A 22,401-nucleotide genomic window follows, 5' to 3' on the forward strand; every position below is an offset into this window, starting at 1 on the left:
TCAATCAGGGTAATAAGGACATGGAATAAAACACATCATATCTGTTTAAATCCACGAGTTCTTAATGATACTAAAAAGTTTTTATTTCACTGGTAATCTTGGAAGGATGCTAGGGGACTAATTCATTATTTTGAACGCTGAGAAGTAAAGTGAAAGAAGCAAGCATTTATCCTGCCTTTCCTATACAAACTGTATCTCAGGGTAACCAAATATTTGATAAAGTAAAAGAAAAATTTTTTTACTGTTATAGACGTATTTCAGCTAATAAATGAAGACGGAATGAGAGCATTAGAATGCGACCGTTTGCAACCCCTGATGAAATAACAGATCTAGGCAATGACCGTCAATGGCTGCTGAACATTACCTAGCCTATTTTTCCAATCACAGGTTTACACGAAAAACAGGGGACAGAGGAACATGTTAAATGAGGGGAATGCAATCAACAAAATCCAGGCTGTGGGAAACCTACAGGAAAAGCCTAGTTTCTTTAGCAAACATATTCCAGGAAAAAGAAGAGAGAGTAGAAGGGGAACTATAGGTTAAAAGAAACTTAAGAGACATCAACAGAGGCAACGTATGGACCTTATTTAGATCCCGATTTGAACAAATTGTTAAAGAAAATTAGACAAATGGGAAATTTGAACACCGACTGGATATTTAATGATATTAAGGAGTGGTGGTTAACTGTATCAGAGTGATACTGGTCTTGGGGCTATATATTTTTTTAAAGTGTCCTTATATCTTTTAGAGATACAGACAGAAGTATTTAGAGATAAAATGATAAGTTGTCTGGAACTTCCTTCAAAATAACCTAGTGTAGGGGAATGCGGGGGGATGGGGGGGTGGGATACAGATGAAATACAGCTGGCCGAGAGTTGGCATTTGTTGAAGCTGGGGGATGAGTAGACACTCTCTACTTTTGCATATGTTTGAAATTTAACATATTCTTAAAAACTTGTTTAAAAGGCAGGAATTGAACTCAAAGTCTTCGTCTTCACCTCTAACCCTCCTGGGAGGTAGGTGCTGTGGCATCTGGCTTTGCACACCTGCATAAACAGTATCTGCCCCTGTAATTATCTGTATTCCTATTCAGGCCACTCCTGGCCCTTTACACCTCACTTTTACGGGCAGAATCACTGAGAAGAGGGTGGGACCCCACCTCTGAGGTCAGATCAGCCACGTCCCCATCCTTCCCAGGGCAGGGATCTGGTCTGGGAACTAGAATCAGCCTGGATTTCTGCCCCTTCTTCTACCTCAGCCTGGACACAAGCCGCCCAGCCTCACTGTGCCCTACTACTAAAGCACGCACAGACACACAGCTCCTGCACAACATCTTCACAGCGTGTCTCTTCCTTTCCATCAGACATCTTTCTCTAAGTGGGAACAGGTGCAGAAATGCAGCGGGAAGGCGGTCATCACCTTGCAAGAGCGAGGCAAAAGCAAAACAAACAAGAGCCACTATTTTTAGCCTTTCTATACTATAATCAAAATGATATATCCAAAACGCTAGTTGAATCCTGCCCCTCCACTGTCTAAGTCTTCTCTTCCCGAGGCCAAGTCCGAACTCTCCAGATACCTCTGCTTGCTGCATGGCCCCCTCACCCCGCCCCCCGACACTGCAGAATAGCCAACTCAAGAGATGTCCTCAGCTTACCATGTCCTTCCTCCCATGCAGCGAACTCCTAACCATCGTTTCCTCCAGGAAGGCTGGTCTCTGTCGGTGTGGCATCCTAGACGCGCGTGGAACCCAGATTTACCCCGCTATAGCCCTCCATACACTCAGACTCTCACTTTTTTTTTACCTCCCCTGCCAGATTGTAAGCTCCTGGGATGCAGAGACCACCTTGTTCGTTTTCGATCTCCAAAGCCTAACAAGTGCTCAGCTCACAGGAAGCAGGAAAAAATTATGTGTTGGCTGGTTGGCTGATGAGGCAAATGATGTGTCTGGTACCGGTGTTTGTGACAGAGCTCTACCCTCTGTGGATCTCCACGGCCTGCGGGGACCTTAGACACTGAATGGGTTTAGTTAATAACAGAAAAACAAAACCAAAGGAACCACAAACTGAGACCAACTCTGAGGTCACTTAACCCATGGTTTCCCACCATTCTTTTTACGTTTTAGTAGTTAATTAAGTATTTTATAAGAAAAAATAAAATTAGCCCATCAAACTTGAAATTTCACAGATACTATTGCTTAAAATGAGGCAGGTAGCCATGGAAACCTGCTCTACACAGACTGCATGAAGTCAAGTGGATGCCAGGCAAGCTCAGGAAGGTGACATGTTACTATGGTAGCTTTGCTGTAACAGCCAGCATGAACTATTGTCATGGGCACTGCCATCAGACCCTGGATTTTATTTATTTATTTATTTATTTCCACTGTGGGCCTTGAGGGATCTTAGTTCCCCGACCAGGGATTGAACCTGGGCCCACGGCAGTGAAAGCGCGGAGTCCTAAACACTGGACCGCCAGGGAATTCCCAGACCCTGGATTTTAAATACCCCTTCTCACTATTTCTGTGCCTGGCCTGATTTCTTAACCTTACCAGGGCAGATACTCAAGCTCAGAGGGGCTTCGTAAGTTGTCCAAAGTCACACAGCAGGAAGATTAGAGCAGGGGACAGGATCCCAGGGACCCTCGGTGCTGGACTGATACTGATTCACCTCATTGACCTCCCTTTCTAAAAAGTGGGTTGAAAGCTACTTGCTCACATTTCCCAACAAATCAGAGCCTCACAAGTCAACACATTCTGCAGCTGGTCACCTCACTTCAAGGGGGCAACCACTTAAAACTTATAAGTATGCTCTAGCCTTAACATGGCTAAACATAACATACTATAAGATTGAAAAACTATGCTTTTACACACAACGCTCCCATTTGATTGGCTATTTATTATTGGCAGTTCTTTCAGTCAATTTCCCAGTTTTGCTCTATTTAAGAGACCAGTCTCCAGGAGCCAGTCTGGGTCACCAATCTTATGAAAAACTTTCTTCAGTGCTGAAATAACTAAACAGTAACTTTTATGACTGCTTAAATATATAGATATACACATGCCTGTATATGTATGGTAACTAAGAAGCCAAGGATTAATGCCTAACAGTGGTTATCTTTGGATGGTAAGATTACAAATTCTGTGCATTGGTTTATATGAGTTTTTCATTTCTCCATAGTAAATATACATTGAGTTTAATAAAAGAAAAATAATTAAGTTTTACTGATACTATTTGAAAAAAAAAACTGTTTGTTTTTCTGAAGCCATCTTTGACCTGGAAAACATTCTCTTTTTTCAAATAAGCAGTATTTTCCTATTAAGTGTACACTGTGAGAACCACATTCTTTATTTCGGGTCAAGTTAAGTTCTCTCTATATGCTAGCGAAAGGTTTTATTTGTTGTTTGTTTTCCCCCGCCTACTCAATTTTGATGGGTAACCTGTATTATTGCCTCTCTTTGCCTGGTTTGATTTATGATCTTGGAAGTCAGGTCATTCTCTGCTAGGTCGAAGAAAGAAAGGAAAAAAAAAAAAAAAGAAGTTTCCCCACCTAATACCTGATAAAATATCTGAAAAGGTCATTGCAGACCTTGACAGAAACACATACAATTTCAACCCAATCTGATAAAACAGCAACTAGAAAACTTTTATCAGAAGAAAATGTAACTTGCCATTTCCCGGCTCAGTTGACTGAACTTTTTTTTATCTGAAATGACAGACATCATAAGATAGGAAAAGCTGCAGATAAGAAGCCAAATTGAGTTGTCTTGAATCAGATCCGATTGTCTGCCTGGGTTCAAACTCCCACACCTGCTCTGAATGTGTCAATGAGAGTCTCTTGGCATGGTCCCGGAGGGGTTTGGAAACATTGCAAAAGTGGTGAACTTTGAGACTTCAGCGTTTATTCTGCGATTATAATTAACCTGCTCACCAGTTGCTATCGATCAATACTGAATGGAGCTGATAAAGTTTGACTGGATTTCTAGAAGTAGAAATGGAGATATAAACTAGGAAGAAAAAAAGGAAGATTAAAAAAATACTTTAAGGATTTAATTCAATTTTAAGAAGCAAAACTGGATCTGTGACCGACGAATCCCAAAGCCTGTGGCTTAACAATCCTCAAAACTTCCCACCGTATTCTGGTGGTAACTCCTTGATTTCTCATCCTCCAAAATAAAGTCCATCTATGATGATTCAACACAGAGTGAAAGACATCCTCACGTTCATTCCATTTGCAGAGGGTGAACCACATGGCATGGCTTACCTGTCTGGATTATATTCCTCCTTTGGCAAAAAAAAAAAAAAAAAAAAAAAAGATATTTAAAGACATGAAGGCAATTTGGGGGCTCCTGCAAAGTACTGAAGGCCAGAAAACCAAATTCCCTTCATTCAGATAAGAGGCTTAAATATCCTGGCTCAGTTCTGATTACAGAGTAGCAATAGATAAAACCCTAGGCCCCCTGCCAGAAATGAGAAAGCTTCCACTCATGGCTTCTGTGATCAGCTCAGACCAATTCCATGGGCTCTTCCAGCCTGGGGTTTTATCCACTGTCTTGATCCATGCCCCTATTCTCATCTTCATTAAAAAATATAATCGCTGTGATTCCTCTCCTCCTTTCTCAGCTCCGACCTTCGGAGAAAAGGGAATACGGAGAAGATGGTTCTAGTTTCCTTAAGAAAAGGGACTTTTGAGAGAGCCACACGGTTTTGCTCTTCTCCTGCAGCCAACAGTCCCCCCAAAGGAAGAAGAATCTTCTAGTTTGGAGGGTCTGAATTCTGGGCAATCTCTCTTTAATTCTCCGCACACCCACATCAGGATGCTGAAAGGAAGCTTGTGTGAGGCAGGGATTCCTGGCATTGCAAGTTCTGCAGTATCAGAATGAGATGGAGAGACATTGGTGGGAAACAGGACAACACAGAAGAGAAACCACACTGGGGAGAGGGAGCAGGTAGGGAGCAAAGTAATAGAAACTCCTGAAGTTTACTTGAGTCCTTCAAACACCACGTACCTCCTGGATCTGAAGAGTGGAGGGCCCTTAAGCTTGGCAAATGCAAAGTGTGGCAAACAGGGAAAAAGCATGGTCCTGGAAGTGGGACTTACCTGGGTTCTAAGCCAGAGCTGTTGTTTGCTACCAGCAGGAATTGGGGCAGATTAATCATTCTGAGCATCAGTTTCCTCTTCTGCAAAATGGAGATCACAATATCTAATTCTCAAGAAGGACTTAAAAGTTCCTGTTACCTGACAACTTCCTCATTGACCCCTGAGAAAGGATCCAACTTACTTGCACGTATGCACAGTACACAATAACATATATATATATGTGTGTGTGTGTATATATATACATATATATATGCATATATGGTACAAGATATAGGTTCCTATCCCTAAAAAGTTGAAAGTTGTTAGTTGGTTTCCAAACATTAATGTACCCAAACTTGTAAACTTATTTTGTATAAATTAAAACAAGTCAGAGGTTATTCCTAGTATAACCCCACTCATATTATCTTCCCTTACCTTCTTTAGAAGGAGACAAAAGAGTAGCTCTATAGTAGCCAATAAAACGTTTAAATAATCCTCCCTGCAGTGTGTTACATGAGACCATGTCATGGGCCACAGAAGGTCAATATAACAGAGTGATACTCATTCCCAAGCCATGAGAGAGCGTTATCAACTACACCTCATGCAGGATTGTAGGTCAGAGAAGTCACCAGCAGACAGATACTTTCAGATGTCAAAAAGGCCCCTTCAAGATCTTAAAACAGCAGCAGCCCTGGACCTGCAAGAACTGCCCACTTCTAGAGCAAGGCAATGGAAAAACCAGTGGTCCTTCCTCTTTCTTATGCAAACAGAAGCAGCAATGTGTGCAACCTGCTTCAGCTCTAAATTCAGTACAACTCAAAGGTCTTAAAAGGACAGGTTGAAAAGAATTGGTTAAAAGACTTACCTTGCCTCGGGAGAAGGTAATTTGGTTTTCTAACACAATCCCATCACTGTCCTAGGTTAGTAGTTTTCCATTCTGGCCCCAATATAACCTGAGGGAGAAGTGCCCACACTAGGAAAGGTCACCAGTGTATGTGCCCACGAGGGGATCTTAGGAAGTCATGTCACTGGGGTTGGGTTCGGGGAGGGGGGGTGACATTTGACAACTGTGGACGGAGATCTGCTCCCAGAAGGCATTACTGAGAGTAGGATAAGGGTTTTTTGACCCCTCGGTAAAGGAATCTCCTGTTGGATAAGCAAAAATCAAAAGCCGAATTCAGTAAATAACAATTTATGTTTTAAAGTACTTTTCCGGTACATCCATAAACTCTAAATATAGAACTCTTTTTTTTTAAAAGGCGGGAGACTTTCAGGAAGTTAATTCATGAATACTTATGTCTTTTTAAAAATTTAATTGGTTTAATGTTTTTTTAATTGGTAATATAGTCACATGGCTCAAAATTAAAAAGGTTCCATTTGTACACCCATGTCCACAGCAGCACTATTCACAAGTCAAGAGGAGGAAACAACTCAAGTGTCCATGACGGATGAATAAACAAAATGTAGTACACACATACAATAGAACATTATTCAGCATTAAAAAGGAAGAAGTCATATCACAGGCTACAACATGGATGAACCTGGAGGACATTGTGCTAAGTGAAATTAGGCAGTCACAAAGAGATGAGTACGGCACGATTTCCACTTATATGAGGGATCTAAAGTAGTCACATTCATAGAGACAGATCTGAAGTAGTCAGATTGAGCTTCCCTGGTGGCGCAGTGGTTAAGAATCTGCCTGCCAGTGCAGGAGACACGGGTTCGAGCCCTGGTCTGGGAAGATCCCACATGCCGCGGAGCAACTAAGCCTGCGAGCCACAACTACTGAGCCTGCGCTCTAGAGCCCGCAAACCACAACTACTGAAGCCCGCGCGCCTAGAGCCCGTGCTCCGCAACAAGAGAAGCCACCGCAATGAGATGCTCCGCGCACCGCAACGAAGAGTAGTCCCCGCTCGCCACAACTAGAGAAAAGCCCGTGCGCAGCAACGAAGACCCAATGCAGCCAAAAATAAATGAATAAATAAACTTATTTAAAAAAATAATAAAGTAGTCAGATTCATAGAGACAGAACGGCGGTTACCAAGGGCTGGGGGAGGGTGAAGTTTGGAGTGTTGTTTAATGGGTATAGACTTTCAGTTTTGCAAGACAAAAAAATTCTGAAAATCTGTTTCACAAGAATGTAAACAACAACTTAACACTACTGAACTGTACACTTAAAAATTAAGGCAGTAAAAACAAAACAAAGTAAATCTTAACTTTAACCTCCCTGTATTTTAAATGTATTTTCTTGTTATTTAATGGATTAATAAAGAAGCACAGAAAGGACAATGAAAAATGGTTAAGGTGGTTCAAAATTCAAAAAGTTCCAAGGCATAGATGGTGAAAGTCCTTTTCTCACCCTTTCCCCTCACTTCTCCAGTTATTCCCGACAGGCAATCAATGCTACAAATTCCTTGTGAATATTTCCAGAGAGAAATTAAATATTTCCAAATGCATATAATCTTTTCTTCTCTTTTTTTACACAAATACAGTGCTACACACACATCCTGCACTTATAAATGTCTTGAAGAGGATACCATACCATTACATAATGAACTTCCTAATTTTTTATGCTGGCAAGATATCATATTGTTTGTATGTACCATGTGAACACAAACAGTCCCCTAATGCGCATATAGATTATTTCCAATTTTGGTTGGAATAATTATTTCCAACGACACAACAGTGCTGCAACTAACATGTGCCCATAGAATATATTCTATATTTGTAGAATAAATTCCTTGAAGTTAAATTTCTAGGTCAAGGGTATCAACTCTGTAATTTGTCAGATATCACAAAGGGCTCTCCATAAAGGTTGTACCAATTTACACTCCCATCCACAGGTATCAGAGTTCCTGTTTCCCCACACCTCTGAGTATGTTTGTTTTCTTAGCTCGTTTAAGTAAGTAAAAAAAAAAAATAGGGAGGGATACTGAAGAAAGTGTTATCTAAAGCTGTCTCCTGTGCATCATTTCACCTGAGCGCTTAGAAAGTACCTAACAAATGTGGCTTGACCTTTCAATGGGACACCCCTGGGCAGGTGACAGATCTCACTAGAAGCAGTGACATATCCCTGGCTACGCCCCCCTCCCCAGCCACACACACACCTTCCCCATTTCAATGGTTCTCAGGGCAACACCACAGACCAGCCCCAGCTCTGACTGACCTGCTCAGGGTGGTAACGGAAAGGTAAACAACTTTGGTTTCTCAAAGACTGACGAATCATTCTCTAGCCAAACAAGCTACCTACAATGAGTTGATCTCACAAAGTTCCCTACATAAATGCACTGGCTCTGAAAGCAAGTGGCTTAATTGATAAGCAGTCCCCATAAGATCCAGAAAACACTTCAGAGTTTTCCACCAACCTATACCATAAACAAACTCTTAGAACACCGTGAATGAGACAAAGCTTTCAAAGAAACCATTTGGCTAACACTGAGTGATATACATGCATTTCGTTGTGTTATTTTTTTTTAATCAACCCTTAAAATGATTCAAAATTGTTGCACTCCTTTGAAAATATAACTGCTTGTTCTTCTATTACACAAAAGAATTGTTATTCCATCATAAACTATATTTTCATAGCTTTTCCAGTAACATCTACCACAATGTTATTTTCTTTAAGGCATATTCTCATATAATTTCCAGTTTCCTTTTCAGCCTTAAGTATTTACAAGCATTAATTGGTACAAAAATCAACTTTATTGTGGTGTAATGTACACACAATAAAACACTCCTATTTTAATAGTATACGTCCATGAGTTCTGACAAATGGATATGCCTACGTTAACAACTGTGATTGTGATCTCTAAAAGGAGACAGCTATATCATCCCGCCACAGCTAACTCACAGGCACACCAACGCAGACCCGAGCCCTTGAAATGCAAGAGTCCCCAGCACAGCTCCACTGGCAGATGGCCACGCGGTGTCTCCTTAAGCACTTTCAGCGCCCAGGGGTTCATGAATAAGACAAGCCATAGCCCACATTCCATTTCAACAACTACAATCCTGTGTGCAAAAGTGTTCTTCTCAAACCTAATATCTGCTCACTTAGAGCAACACAAAGTTAAAAGGACATAGACTTTTGCCTTTTAGATATTTATACACAGACACCCTCTCCCTCTCTTACCCACCCTGGGACTTCTCCAACGGAAACTGCTCCAGTGGTTTCCCAAGGCTTCAGGAACCCTCTCCCATCCGGCTCACTCCTCCCCAGAGCCCTCCGGTGGGTCTCTTCGTGGGTCTCTTCAGCAGCCGTGGTGTGTGGTTTGACCTGGGCAGAGGACTGCAGCAACTCCCTCCTGGATCTCCACTGAAATATTTGCTCAGTGCCCAGCATGTGCCAGGCACTTACACATGAGTGAGACTCTGTACCTGGTCTCGGTAAGGTCACATAATTCCATCAGTGCAGCCTAATTCATGAATTCAATGGTTGTGTCAGGGCTCATATTGAACTTGGAATGAATTAAAGTTTATATACATGGCAGTCAAGGCAGAGACATTCCTTCCACCCTAAGTCCAGAGCTCTACAGACGCCCCTGTTTGCTTTTATTGCTTTGCTTTTTGCCTTATTCCAATAACCAACAAAAGAACTCTGGCAAGATATGAACTACTATTAATACTAACGCTTAATACTTCATAGAGAAATAAAGGTGGTCTCTTCTTTCTCCTCTTTGAAATTAAAGACAGTTTCTGAGTGAAGAATGAGTTAGTCTGTGTGGTTTCACCTATGGTGATAAATACATCATTTAAACAAAGCCAGGCGGGGTTCTATTATTTCAGGGTACCAGACAGTGTGACAGTAAATGAGGGCATGCATTTTCTTTCTTTCTTTTTTTTTTTTTTCTTTCCAAATTGCAGGTACTTTTCCTGACAAAATTCTATTTACCCTTCAACACCAAGTGCAGATGGCACCACTTAGGTGAAGACTTCCAGATTCCTAGACAGAGGGAGGTACACCTCTGTCCTCTCTCCTCTGCTCTCAGCTCATGGCCATAGCCCATTGCTGGGTCACTCACCTGCCTTCAAGTCTGTTTAGGGTGACCAATTATCCCTGTTTGTTGAGGGCCTGTCCTAGGTTTAGCACTAAAAATCCCCAATCCTAAAAAGCTCCTCAGTCTTGAGAAAATCAGAAAAATTGGTCACTCTGCATGATAGTGACTATTTACTCAAATAGCCATCATTTATGTGCCAAAGCCAAGAACTTCACAAACCTTATTTTTCTAATTTAAAACAACACTAAAAGTAGTTACAACCATCCCATTTTACAGGAAAAGAGAGGAGACTGAGAGAGGTAAGTACCTTGCCCGAGATCACAGGGGCACCCGAAATTGAATCTAGGTTTGCCTTTGTCATACCTCCACCCTGTACTGCCATCTTAGGACCCGGTGGCAACTCCACACAGCAAGCTCTCAATAAACACCACGGACTCAGTAATCACTCGTCATCATCCTTCCGTCACTCAGCATCAGTTAACATGTCAGTGATGGTCCTCCATAAAGCTACCAGGCATTAACAGGAGGATCCACGTGATAGGAGGAACATATAAAAAGCACATGTACGTATGCTGCTTTTAACTGGCTGTTATGCAAGTGCCACCTGCAGAACATGCTGGAGATGTGAATGCCAACAAATTCAACATGCCTCCTGTCCCCTCACATAGGTAATGTGGAGCCATTCATCACCTGACCACTTAAAACACTTGGCTGTGTACAGAAGAGAAAATCCAACTGCTTGGCCGGACCCCAGGGCTGTCTTCAGGTGGGACTTCCTGAAGTAGAGGGGACAGAGCACAGCGCACCCGGAAGACAGGCCACACTTGTCAGCAAGGGGGCCCTCCTTAAAGGTCGGCTTGCCATCTGTTGACACTGGAGTGTGGGAAACATTACTTACTTCAACACCCTCCGGCCTGGTATGGGTTACATTTGAGAATCTAAATACTCACTGTGTGCACTCCTCACACAGTATCTTTTTTTTTTTTTTTTTTTACATTGTTGTGACTGTAACTCTCACGACCACAAAGAATGCACCCCCATCTTTGGATTTCAGACTTCTCTTTTTGCCCTAACCAAGCACCAAATTCTCAGTCCAGGATCACAAGGGTTAGGAAGCAACCTCCCCACCCCACCCCACCCCCAAGTTCGAAGAAGTGAAACTGCGTGGACCATTCCTCGCTGTTTTAAAATAGGAGTTCTAGAGGGAGTTCTAGAGAGAACTCAGGAGAGTTCTGAGAACGCGTGGCCCGAGGGGCCCGCGCCCAGCACGCCCACCTCGAGCTGCCATTGTATGGAGATGTTGCCCAGCTATCTCTCAAGGTCCTCCCGAGAGTCTCCGGAGCCTGGGGAGGGGCGGGCCCTCCTCTCTGGGGGTGCCGTCTGGCTCCCCCGTGACGGGGAGGGGGAAACTGGGAGCCACAGCTCCAAGCCCCGGCGCCACATCCACGGTTAATCAGTTTACCTGAGATGTGTATTTGGGCGGACACCCCTGGGGATCTTCCCCAGGCCACCCAGGGTCTGAGGATAAATTAAAAGCTCTTCAAAGCCTGAACCCTTCTCGGAGCCAGCCCAAGACTGGAAACCTGGGGGAGGAACAGGCTTTACTCTTCAAAGTGAGAACAAATGCGAAAGGATTTAGCACTTAGTAGGTAGTCAGTAAATGTTAACTTTGTTGCTCAAGTCTGGGCTTCCCCTCCCCTACAAGAGTCGTCTCCATCCAAGCCGGATCCCGTCCCTTCCTGAAATTCCACAGGACCAGAGGTCATTTGCATTTTGAACTAGCGTTGCCACTTCCTTTCTCTCTCAGCCTGAAGCGCCGAAGCCCTACCTCGGACTTCATTTTGTTCATCTGTAAATGGGAGCAAGGGGCACACGTTTGACGTCCTTGCCAAGTCTGACATTCAAAGAAGCTATAAAACTGTGCCCATTACGATTGTAATTTCTAACCCCAGCCCTCGGGACCGGACGAGGCTGAACACTTGGACCTGCGGCAAAGTCTCCACTTCCGTCGGGCATTATAAAGATGCACCTCTGGGCTCCCCGCGTTCCCGGACACCGACCTGGGGTGCGCTTCCAACGCAGCCCTGGGCACCTATGCCCCGCCGACCAGCACACGGTCACGACACGCTCTGGCCCCGAGGCACCCACCTGGCACTGATCCCAGGTCAACCCATCTCCATTGCTAGGGTCCCTCATTTGTTCCCGGTGTGAACTCCCCGACAGGAAAATCTTCTGCCACCCCCGAGGGATCCTCCAACTGGCCCGCCAAATGGCCCAGAAGATCTTGGGCGCAAGCCATGTAATCAGTTCCCTGCAGAGGATTCTGAGCAACGGCCGAGAGGAGGTGGGAGCAGAAACCCGGTGTTCCCAGCGCTGTGCAGCCGGGCCGCCCGGCGGCCTCCGCAGTCACCTACACACGGGCGCTGCCCGGGCGCACGTAGACCCAGACACACCCGACGCCCGGGGCCACCCTGCAGACGTCTCTCCCTTTCAGAAAAGGATCTAGAGGGCAGGCCCGCCCTCACTAAACAGAATCTGGGTTCCGTGGGGCTGTGACCTTCACCGCCACTACCGCCCGCCAGGTTCTGTCTCCCAGTTTGCTTTCCTTGGAAACTCACGTAGCCGCTCTATCCCCTGCCCCCGCCCCCGCATACCTGTGAAAAATTAAATGTCCCAAACAAGGCTCAGGACTACCTCTGTCCCGGCCCCGGACCGCCCGGGGACGCGCGCTCAGCACTCACCGAGATTGGGGTGTCGGGCCGCAGGGTTGGCCCGGCCGGGCAGGCTGTGCAGAACCGGGCTGTCGAAGGGACCGGCGGAGGCGGCGGCGGCCGCGGCCCAGGACGCGCCCACGTCGGCCATGTAGGCGGGGTAGGGGCTGGAGTAGGAGCCCGCGAAGCCGGCTCGCCCGTACTGCTCGCGGCCCGCCAGGCCGGCGCCCGCCGCCCCGCCGCCACTGCTGTAGGCCGCGGCTTCCCGGGCCGCAGCGGCGGCGGCGGCAGCGGCCAGGGACCCGGTGGTGCCCGGGAAGGAGAAGCGCGGCGACACGGGCGGCGGGGTGTAGGCGGCTCCCTCGGCTCCCGCCTGGCTCCAGCCCGGGCTGCCCTGCTGGGTCCCGGGTCCTGCGCCCGACGGCGCGGCCCCTGAGCTGCCGCCCGAGGCGGCCCCGGACACGGTGCCCCCGCCTCCGCCCTGGAGGTAGGACAGGCCGAGCACGGAGGAGGGCACCCGCGGCGTGGGCACGTAGACCGGCGAGGACGCGGCGCCCGCGCCGTGCATGAAGGCGCCCGGGCCGCCCGCCTCGTAGGGCCCCGGAGGGGGACCGTGGTTGGCGGCCATGGCCAGGCTCTGGTACATCGCCACGCGCGCTCGCAGCGTCCGAGTCCTCAGAACAAGGAGCAGTGCGGGGAGAGAAAATAATAATACAAAAATAAAAAGACGACTAATGTACAAGTGAGGGGCTGTCACAAAAATGAAGATCAAAAATCAAAGGTTTAAAAAAAAAAAAACACGAATCCTTCAAAAATATATACGTATTAAATCCAGCATTGAGCCAAAGACTCTAGGCTCTGGTTTACTCAGGAAAATCCCAAATTGAATTTGCGGTTGTTCCCGGAGGTGGTGGAGGAGGGGCCGAATCCACTGCAGGGGCTGGAGGTCGCGAAGACGCGGGGTGGCGCCCGGGCGCGGGCACGGGGCTCCAGCCGGGGTCACGCGGGCCTGGCCTGTCGCTGCGCGGCACCGCCGTCTTCAGGACACCCCGGCCTGCGGTGCAGGGTGCGGGAGGCTGGCTCCAAGGCCGAGGGCCGGGCGGGCTCCTTTCCTCCGAGATGCAGCCGAGTCTAAAGAGGGAATGACAAAGAGGGAAATAAGTTCATCCAGAGCTTTCAGAGCCCATTTCCCCTAAGCTTGGTTGCTTCTCCCGCCCTGCAAACAAAATCGCCACTCTCGGGGGCCCGGCTTCGGAGGCCACCCGACTCCGCGGGAAGCTGTTCTGCAGAGGCCGTGGGGTCCGGCTGCCGGAGGGAAGCCTCGGGGAAGGGCGATTTAGAGACCCGGGGATTCCTAGTTATTGGACATGAAATTACTGGTTATGCTCACGCTCAATTTTTTGTTTTTTGTATTGCTTGTCAGGAAGGACTTTAATTTTACCTTATTTCTAGCATATTCTTGTCACAATATTTTAAAAGTCCAAGGGTTTCCGGTTTCCGCGCAGAACCTAGACCTAAGAAATCTCGTCCCATCTCCTCTGTCCCCCCACCTATCCCCAACTGATCTTGGCCATGAAAGAACTTTAGATTGCCCATGGAAGACAAGGACAAACTTTATAAAAACCAGCAGCCTAAGAAGTTTTTGTTTGCAATCTTTGTTTTTTTAACTAGAGGCAGAGTCTAAATATTTATAAGTGAGCACAGTGTCTGCTAAATCTCGGTGAAAAAGTTTGTGGAATCTCTTATCCATACGCTGTATCACGTGGACATCAAATCAGACAAGATACGCGTTTGTCGCAAATAGTTTTATTTTGGAGATTTTGCAGACTGATATTAAGAAAAGTAAGAGGAATGTACAAAGTCACTTTACAGAACTACAGTACTCACTGAACCATTCCAATTCATCGAATGGGTTTTTCATATGGAATCACTGATCCACCCACATATGGAATCAGAACACCAATGAGACTGCTTGGGGGAAAGAACAGTTTGTAGGACTTGATTATATCCTTGGATCCTGTGTTTTGATTTCACCAGGCAATTTTTCTGATAAAACTAAGCGCTCCACGTTCTGAAGCACCTGCTTAGTTCCAGGTCATTTTCTCCACAATTCCGCTTAGTAAAAGTGTCTCTCCTCATTTTACAAAAGAGGGGACTGAAGCATCGAAAAGTTTTGAAACTCCTTTAAGATCAAAGTACAATTAAAGGGGGTAGAGGACAGGATCTGTAGGACTCCAGGGGTTTACAGCTGTCCAGTCCATGCCCACTTTTCTCCTTAGGAGAGGCATTAACATTTTTTTCTTTAATTGCAGTAGTAGACTTACAGATATATTAACAGAACTATGTACTAAATCCAGGCTCTGCCACTTACTGAATGAATGACTGTAGACACATTACTTAACCTTTCTGTGTCTCAGTTTCCTCATTTGCAAAAATTCAAATATTAAAGGTAACTATCTGGTATGGTCATTCTGAGGATTATAAATTAGTATATGGAAAGCACTTATAACAGGGTCTTATAAAACTTTTATAACAGGCACAAAGAAAATTCTATACAATTGACTATTATTTTTACTACAATGTACCATGAGAAAATGCTTCAGACGTATTATGTACTATAATAAATGGTCATCTTTATTCTTGTAAAAATATTCTGGAAAAGGAATGTCTAATACACACTATATAATGCTTTTAATCACTTTTGCAACATCACTAATAATAATAATGTTATAGCACTGTATTATACAGTCATATGTTAACTCTTAAGTGGTTTATTATTTGCTTTCAAAACTATACAATAAGTTATTGGTTTGGGGAACATTTCCTTCCAATAAGAAGTTTAGTTAGAGGATGGATATTAAAAAATTTGACAGAGATCACCAACTTTCCCCTTTGAAAATGAAGACAAAAAATTAATACCTATAGGAATGTCTGGGCTTCAGTAAGTAAATATATAGGTTTACCTTAATAAAATATTTGGTATTTGATTTTAAAATCAAATAGTTGACCTACTTCATTGCATTTTCTGGAATACTCCTGCAGTTCTAAACAAATGTCATAAGTTTCTTTTCTCAGAAAGCTGCAGGAAAGGAAGATTTATAATTTTGTAATCCAACTTCCAATATACATACAGATGCTAACTTAAGCTTTAAAATGGAAACGCTGAAAATGCCATAAATCTAACATTTGTCTTTATTACATTCTCTGCCTTTTTAAATGGCTGATACATTACCTCAGAGTTGGATTACTGAACAGTAAGAGGGGGAGAAAATACCGCTCTATACCTTTCTGTTAAGACAAGAAATGAACTACTCCCTTTAAAAGACTCTTGCTTGTTTCTGTAATTGAGCCTCCTCGAAGGCCATCCCGGGAGGGAGCGGAACGAGCTCCTGAGAACGGCAGAAGAGGTCTGGCCTTGCTGTGGGGATCCGGGCTTGTGCCCCAGTTTTCCCTCTCCCGCTGATCACCCATCCCAGTTCACCCCAAATTCACAGGCCAGACAGGAAAGCTTTCTTCCTTGCTGAGTGAGCTCAGAGCCCTTTTCTGATCTACTTCTGAGCGCCGAGAAGATCGAGAGCGTCCTAACGTTCCCGAGCATTTACAGGTCACTCCTGCTCCTTCGGTTCAGCGGGCGCCTTCGCCCTCGGCCTGCTGCGCAGAAAACTGTCACACCCGAACGCACACCCGAGTCGGCGATAACGGACCTGGTCGCTGCGGGGGACGTGGAGATCCAGAAGTGGAGAAGTGGGGTATCACCCCGTCACCCCAATAAAACCTTTCTCTCTTTAAAAGCCTGAAACCTGCTCTTGGCTGCAGTTCCTTTTCTGAGAAACACAGGAAATCCTTCCCGGAGGCGCTTTCCCAACCTTCCCGGCGGCGCTGGCCCCGACTCCCACCGACCCTGGGCCCCTCACCACCCTGTTCCCCCAACCGCAAGGCCCCTCATTCTTTCAGTCTGGTGGCAGTGTACCAACTGGGCATCCTCCTCTCCCCTGGGTGACTCCCCCCCCCCTCAGCCCAAAGCCAAGAGACACAATTTCGTGGACCGGGGTAGCTAGCCGTGGCCAGCTGAGGGACCTCACTGCTCTCCGCCGGGTTCCCGCCCTCAGCTAATCCCACCCAGAAGCGGTGTGGGTTTAATCCCCTGGACCCCAGATAGGAAGACTGGGAGGCATGAAAAGTGCGGGCGCTCAGCAGCCATTCCCGACTTCGGAGCGCCTCCCCGGGGCCCGAGGCCCAGTTGCGCCGCCTCCCACCGCCTCTCTGTCACCCACGGGCGACACTCCTCCGTCTGACTCCCTCCGTGTTCGAGCCGCCGTGCGGCCTGTCTAGGGTAGTCGGTCAGGGGGATTTCTCGCGGCCACCATCGCCACCCAGGCCCAGGCCTGCGAGATGCAAACAAGGGCTGGGAAATCTGCACGCAGGGGCGGGGATTAAAAACGTTCAAGTTCACACAAAAAGAATCCAGAAGCACTTCGAGTATCCCTGTCCGCTTTCCCCTCAAATCTTACTCTTTTTTAAAAGAAGCTGCTAAGCCAAAGCAGAGCCGGCTTTGGGAAAGGTTAGGGAGAGGGGGATGACCAACGTCTCCCTTCCATCCGCTGGTTACCTCTCTACTCCCAAGCAAACAAGCGCGGAGGAGACGGGAAAGAGCAAGGAGAAGCGCGGGAGAAGCCGTACCTGCCGCGGCTCGAGCTTCCTGGAGGCCGGCGCGCGCTCCCCTGGGCGCCGCGGGAGCTTCGGCGGCGGCTGAGCTCTCGCAGCCTCCCTGCCGGCCGCCTCGGAGTCCCCCAGCTCGCGGCGCGGATCCCCTCTTCCCTCCGCTCCCGCTCGCCGGCGCTGACTGGCCCGCGGGAGTCACGTGCAAGGACAGGGGGCGGGGGTGCGCCGCGGCGGGCTGCACCTCCGCCGGGCGCCTGGCTGCGGGGCTGTTCAAAAAACTCCCCTAGCAGGCAAAGTCCAGGCGCAGGGATCTCCTCGGAAGACGCCAAAGTGCGACTGCCGGGGCGTGCGGGCTTCATCCACCGCCCTGCCTGAGGTCGATTCGGTTTGCGGTTTTGCCCAGGGTCAGCTTTATTAATGAGTCGTCTCTCTCCCACCTCCTCCCCTGCCTTCCACCTCCTCCCTCCTCCCCACGCTTCCTGGTGGTCCGGTTCCAGCCGCGGCCCCGGACGCGGGGGGCGAGGGGCGGGGCTGATAGAGGGGAAGGTGACCTCTTGGGCGCGACCCCGGCTCGGGTGTGGGGCCCTGGGTCACCGGGGGTGCCCGACTGGTTGCAGAGCTCCGGGTGATACTGGGTACTGGGATTCTCCTAGCCCCAGATTCTGGGGAGGAGGAAGAGACGCCAAACTTGAGATTGCCCCCCTCAATCAGAGCGCGGACACCTAAGCCTCCCTTTCACCTTCGCAGTAGCCCGGGGAGTCCGCCAGGCTCCTGCGCACAGTTTTATGTTCATGCAGATAAAAGTGCACGCTTTCATGGCGAAGCTTCCCAGCCCCTGCGGCCTCCTCCCTTCAGATCTTTCCGTTTTTCTCTGCCGCCTGCGGCGCCGCCGCTCCAATCCAAGGGACTTAGCAGGGACTTGGGGAGCTCGGCAGTCCAGCGGAGTTTCTCGGTCGAGAGGACTCTTCCAGCGGCCTCAGCCCCCCTCCCTAGAGCGGGGGCGGGGAGGGTGGCAGGCCTGAGTTTGGAGTCGGCGTCAGTGCCTAGAGGCCCCAGCGCAGCGGGGCTGCGAGCCGGAGAGTCCCTCAGACAGGTCTAAAGGTTAATAGAGCAATCACAGGGCCCTATTACCGCGTAAAAATAACCCATCGATTACCGCAGCCTTCAGCTCCAGATAACAGCCGGCCGGTGGCTCTCAAGCTTTCGGTTAAACTTACCCCCCCACCCCCCATAAGGTCGCGTTTCTCTCCCTTGCGCAGGTTTCTCATACCAGATTGGAGGGGTCTGGAGGGGGCCGGGATACCACCCTGAAAGAAACCTGTGCGCCTCCGAAGTAAGGGTACGGGCGAGACCCGCTTCCGCAGTCTGTCATCGGTCGTGGATTCCCGGCCTGCGCGAGGGCAATCCGGGCACTGAGGCCGAGGCTAGGACGCGGGGCTGATTGGAAGGAAACCCCCCAAAGGGATCGTGGCCAACTCGTGGGGATTCTCAGGAAAATCCCGGAGGAAAGACTGAGAGCGGCTGCGCGGGGAATTCTCTTCCCTGAGCTGAAGGTGCGGAGGTCCAGAGGGGCTCAGGCCGAAGAGAGAAAACTGAGGCGCCCGGCAGAGCGGCGGAAGGGCTGAGCGCCCGCTGGACTCACCGACGCCGCTCCCTGGGCCGCTGCCCGCCTGGGCCCCTTCGCGCCCGGGAAGCTGAGGGTGGCGTGCTAGGGGTCCCTTCTCCAGCTTCCTCCAGCTCCTCGCCAGCGCCTTGCAGAATTTGGGGCTGCAGATCCCGGGCCTGGGAACTTAAGAGGGAGGGGGTCCTGGGGATCCCAGAGGCTGGACCTGGGGAAAGGCGGTTTCGCGGGGACACGCCGGCCGGCGCACTTTCAGATGCAGCCGAGAAGGGCACGCGACCCCTGTGCTCTTTGAAACGGGTCCTCCTTCCCCCTGGGGTGAGCGAGAGAGCCACGAAGCCAAAGGCCTGCGCCAGGGCCCTACGAGGGCTTTCTGAGGAGTTGCAAGGCTGAGCTCGGCGGAGCAGGAAACTGCCCCGGCATCTCTCTTCTCCCTGGGAATTTGTGGCCCCAGCGATGCCCCATGTCTCAGAGCTGCCTCCCGCGCGCGACCCCCAGAGGGCGAAAGGGGCTGAACCTGGAGACTGGGCCTTGGGACTTAGCATCTGGCGGAGCGGCCATCTGAGCGTCCTCCCCAAAGCCAAGGACGCGGGCCGCTCCCACGCGGGCTGCTACCTTCGCAGTGCCGGGTCGGCCGCGGCGCCAGAGCGCGTGTGCTGAGGGTCGCAGTAGCTGGGTGACCAGCGGCCAGCCTCGCCCCACTCCCACCCCCAGCCTCCCGTACAGTGGTGGGGGCAATAGCAGGCCCTGCTCTGTGTGGCTGTTGTGAGACCCCTGATGGAAGAGACTGTTCTTTCTAAGCGCTTCCTTTCGAGGAACCCCGGATTCACCAGGGGGCCGCTCCTGGCCAGGCCTGCGACTGAGCTCCTTTACCACCACCACCGACCCCCCAGCCCCCCCAGCCCCGTCCGCGCTCTCCTGGTGGGCTGAAGCCTGGGAGTCCGTCAAAGATTCCTTGCTTCTAGGAAGGCGCCTGGAACCGAGAATTTTGTGTCTGTGTTCTGCGTTTTCCCCTCCCTTTGGGCCCAGCGCCCCAACTTTCTCCCCCGAGGGCTCAGCTCAAGGACGGTCCAGAGGGTGGTTGGCCAGCGGCCCGCTCTTTTAGGGTGTTTCGTTTTCCTTCGCTCCCTCCCTCCTTCCTTCGCTCACCCCCTCCCTCCCTTGGGCGAGGCGGGAGCCGCCGCGGCCGCCGCGCCGTTGCCAGGAGCAGAGAGCATTTCAAGGCCTCGCTGGCCCGCCGGCTGGAGGAGGTTTATCGGCTGCCGCTAAGTTCCCAGGCTTCTCCCTCACTCAGGAGGCCGCTGGGAATGGAGTTGGGGGGTGTGTGTGTGTGGTGTGCTTTGAGGTTCGGACTCCTGGCTATTTTTAAGGAGATGTCTCTGGGCTGGCCTGGGATATGGCCCAACCCCATTCATGCCCTCTTTCCACTTTTCTTTCCCATAATCTACAAGGAAAATGTAATACTGTGAAAGTCTTTGACCTCTTTTTACTAAGGGCCTGGGTCTAATGAAGAGTCAAGTCGTGAAATTTAGACAAATAAGAATTACTAAGATGTGCTATACGATTAAACAAAAAAAATCTCTCCAGGACACAAGAATAAGTTGCCGGATTTTTTTGTTCCATTAAGGCCTCTGGGACTTCAGCCGGTCCATACCTTAGAGACGTATTTGTAGGCAGGACATGGAGTACAGAGGAATCGGAACTCTAGTTCCCTGAAAAAAAAAGTCAATAAACAGTGGACGATAGGATTCACAGCGACAACAGCGACGGTCTCCCCGGGCGGGGTTCTCCGGAGTTCCTGGCGGGACCCGAGCGGGCTTGCTTTAAGCCGAGCGCAACGCCGGGACCACAGTCTCAGTTCTGGCTGGTGCGGCCGCCGGGCACCCTGCGGAAATCAGCCTCGGCGGCCGCCAGCCCTGGAAACCAACGACGCCTGAAAGAACAGCAGGCCCCCAAAGTCTTCTAATCGGGAGCAAGAAACCCGCAGAGAGACAGGACCGGGGAGGGCACTGGAAAAGTCACCCCTCGTCCTGTGTAACGAATTCCTCCGAGATGTAGACGCGTCTCTGCGAGCTTGCACCTAAGGGCTCCGGGACAGACAGGCAAAGGGACCCGCGCTGAACGTTTGCCGGCTCCTGTCCCCACGCGGCCCTCCAATTCCTCCGCCGGGCCTGGCGCCGCCGGCACGATTCCCTCTCCCTCTGCGACAGCCGGTCCTCACTCGCGGGGCCCACACTGCGCCCAGCGTCACCCCCACACCCCACCCCGCGGGTGGAGCACGGAGGGTCCGGGTGCGGAGCAGGGCCGTCGCCCGCGGACGGAAAAACGGAGAACGAATTAAGCTGTGAGGCTAGTAGACCTTCTTTCCCTCCCGAGCCCCTGTGCCTTGGCAGCGGGAATTCTTGGGGAGGGGGGCTAGAGACCCCCGCCCCGGGAACCGAGGTCTGCCCCCCAGGAAGCGCTCATCAGCCTCCTGCCGGTGGACGTGAGGAGAGAAGTTGGCCACGCTTCTTAATTCTGTCTTGCTTGTAAAAATACTACTCAGTGCTGCAAGGCGAAGCCATGCTCTGTCTCAGAGACCGCAAACGCTTCCTGCTGCTTCCGGCCCTGAGGACTAGAGTTTCTGGCACACCCTACCATATTTCCAGATTACAGAACACTTTCAAATTCCATTTTTTTTTCGAGGAAACAACAACATCGCCGCGCTAGAGGGAGGGAGAGAAGATGTTCCCATCCTCATACAAACGGGAACTAGGAGTCCCAGAGAGGTTAAGACACTTGTTGGAGGTGGCAAAGCCGGGGCGCTCTGCAATAGGTCTCGAATCTAGATTTCTGAGTCTTAGTTCTTTCATCCATTCTACTTATTATCGAGTTTCTATAACGAAACGCTTTTTAAAGCCCTCGTTTTGCTTTTCAAATATTTCTAAATTTCATTTAATGAGGACGTCTGACATTTAAAAATTAAAATCAAGTTTAAATAAAACAGTTCGTGTCTCATAATCTAAGAGCCCGTGGGAAGGGAAAGAAAAGTGAAAAGGATTCTCCACGTTTTCACCAAGTTCGGGAAGGATGCCAAAAGCTTTTTGAATGGGGAGGGCGCTCCTCAGGTCCCGGGGCAGCGGAGGCGAGAACTGAAACCCAGTCCAGGCGCCCACAAGTCCGGGCTCTGCCGCCAGCGGGTCGCCGAGCACCGGGCGCCCTGCGGCCAGGCTGACGCCCTAGCGTTCGCCCCTCTACCCTCTCCCAGCCTGGCATCCTCTCCCCTTCCAAATCCGAGGACTTCGGATGGGGGTGGGGGAACAGCAGCAAGCGGGAGCTTCCGGCACCCACTGCCCAGGCTGCA

The 22,401-nt window shown here is 49.4% G+C and overlaps 1 protein-coding gene across 4 annotated transcripts in view; it reads right to left on the minus strand.

The window, feature by feature from the left end:
• Nucleotides 1–22,401, minus strand: part of GATA4 (GATA binding protein 4) — a 79,036-nt gene that overhangs the window by 34,850 nt on the left and 21,785 nt on the right. For 2 of the 4 annotated variants that reach the window (XM_036856779.1, XM_036856776.1), the window contains exons 1-2: nt 17,456–17,553; nt 12,806–13,906 (exon numbers count right to left, since the gene is read on the minus strand). In XM_036856779.1, the coding sequence (XP_036712674.1) occupies nt 12,806–13,421 (616 nt within the window). In that variant the 5' untranslated portion in view covers nt 13,422–13,906; nt 17,456–17,553. Of the gene's footprint in view, nt 1–12,805; nt 13,907–17,455; nt 17,554–22,401 lie in introns of those variants that run through there. The other 2 variants (XM_036856778.1, XM_036856777.1) reach the window with 1 other exon arrangement.

The sequence above is a fragment of the Balaenoptera musculus genome, chromosome 6 (assembly GCF_009873245.2).
Source record: "Balaenoptera musculus isolate JJ_BM4_2016_0621 chromosome 6, mBalMus1.pri.v3, whole genome shotgun sequence".
NCBI lineage: Eukaryota > Metazoa > Chordata > Mammalia > Artiodactyla > Balaenopteridae > Balaenoptera > Balaenoptera musculus.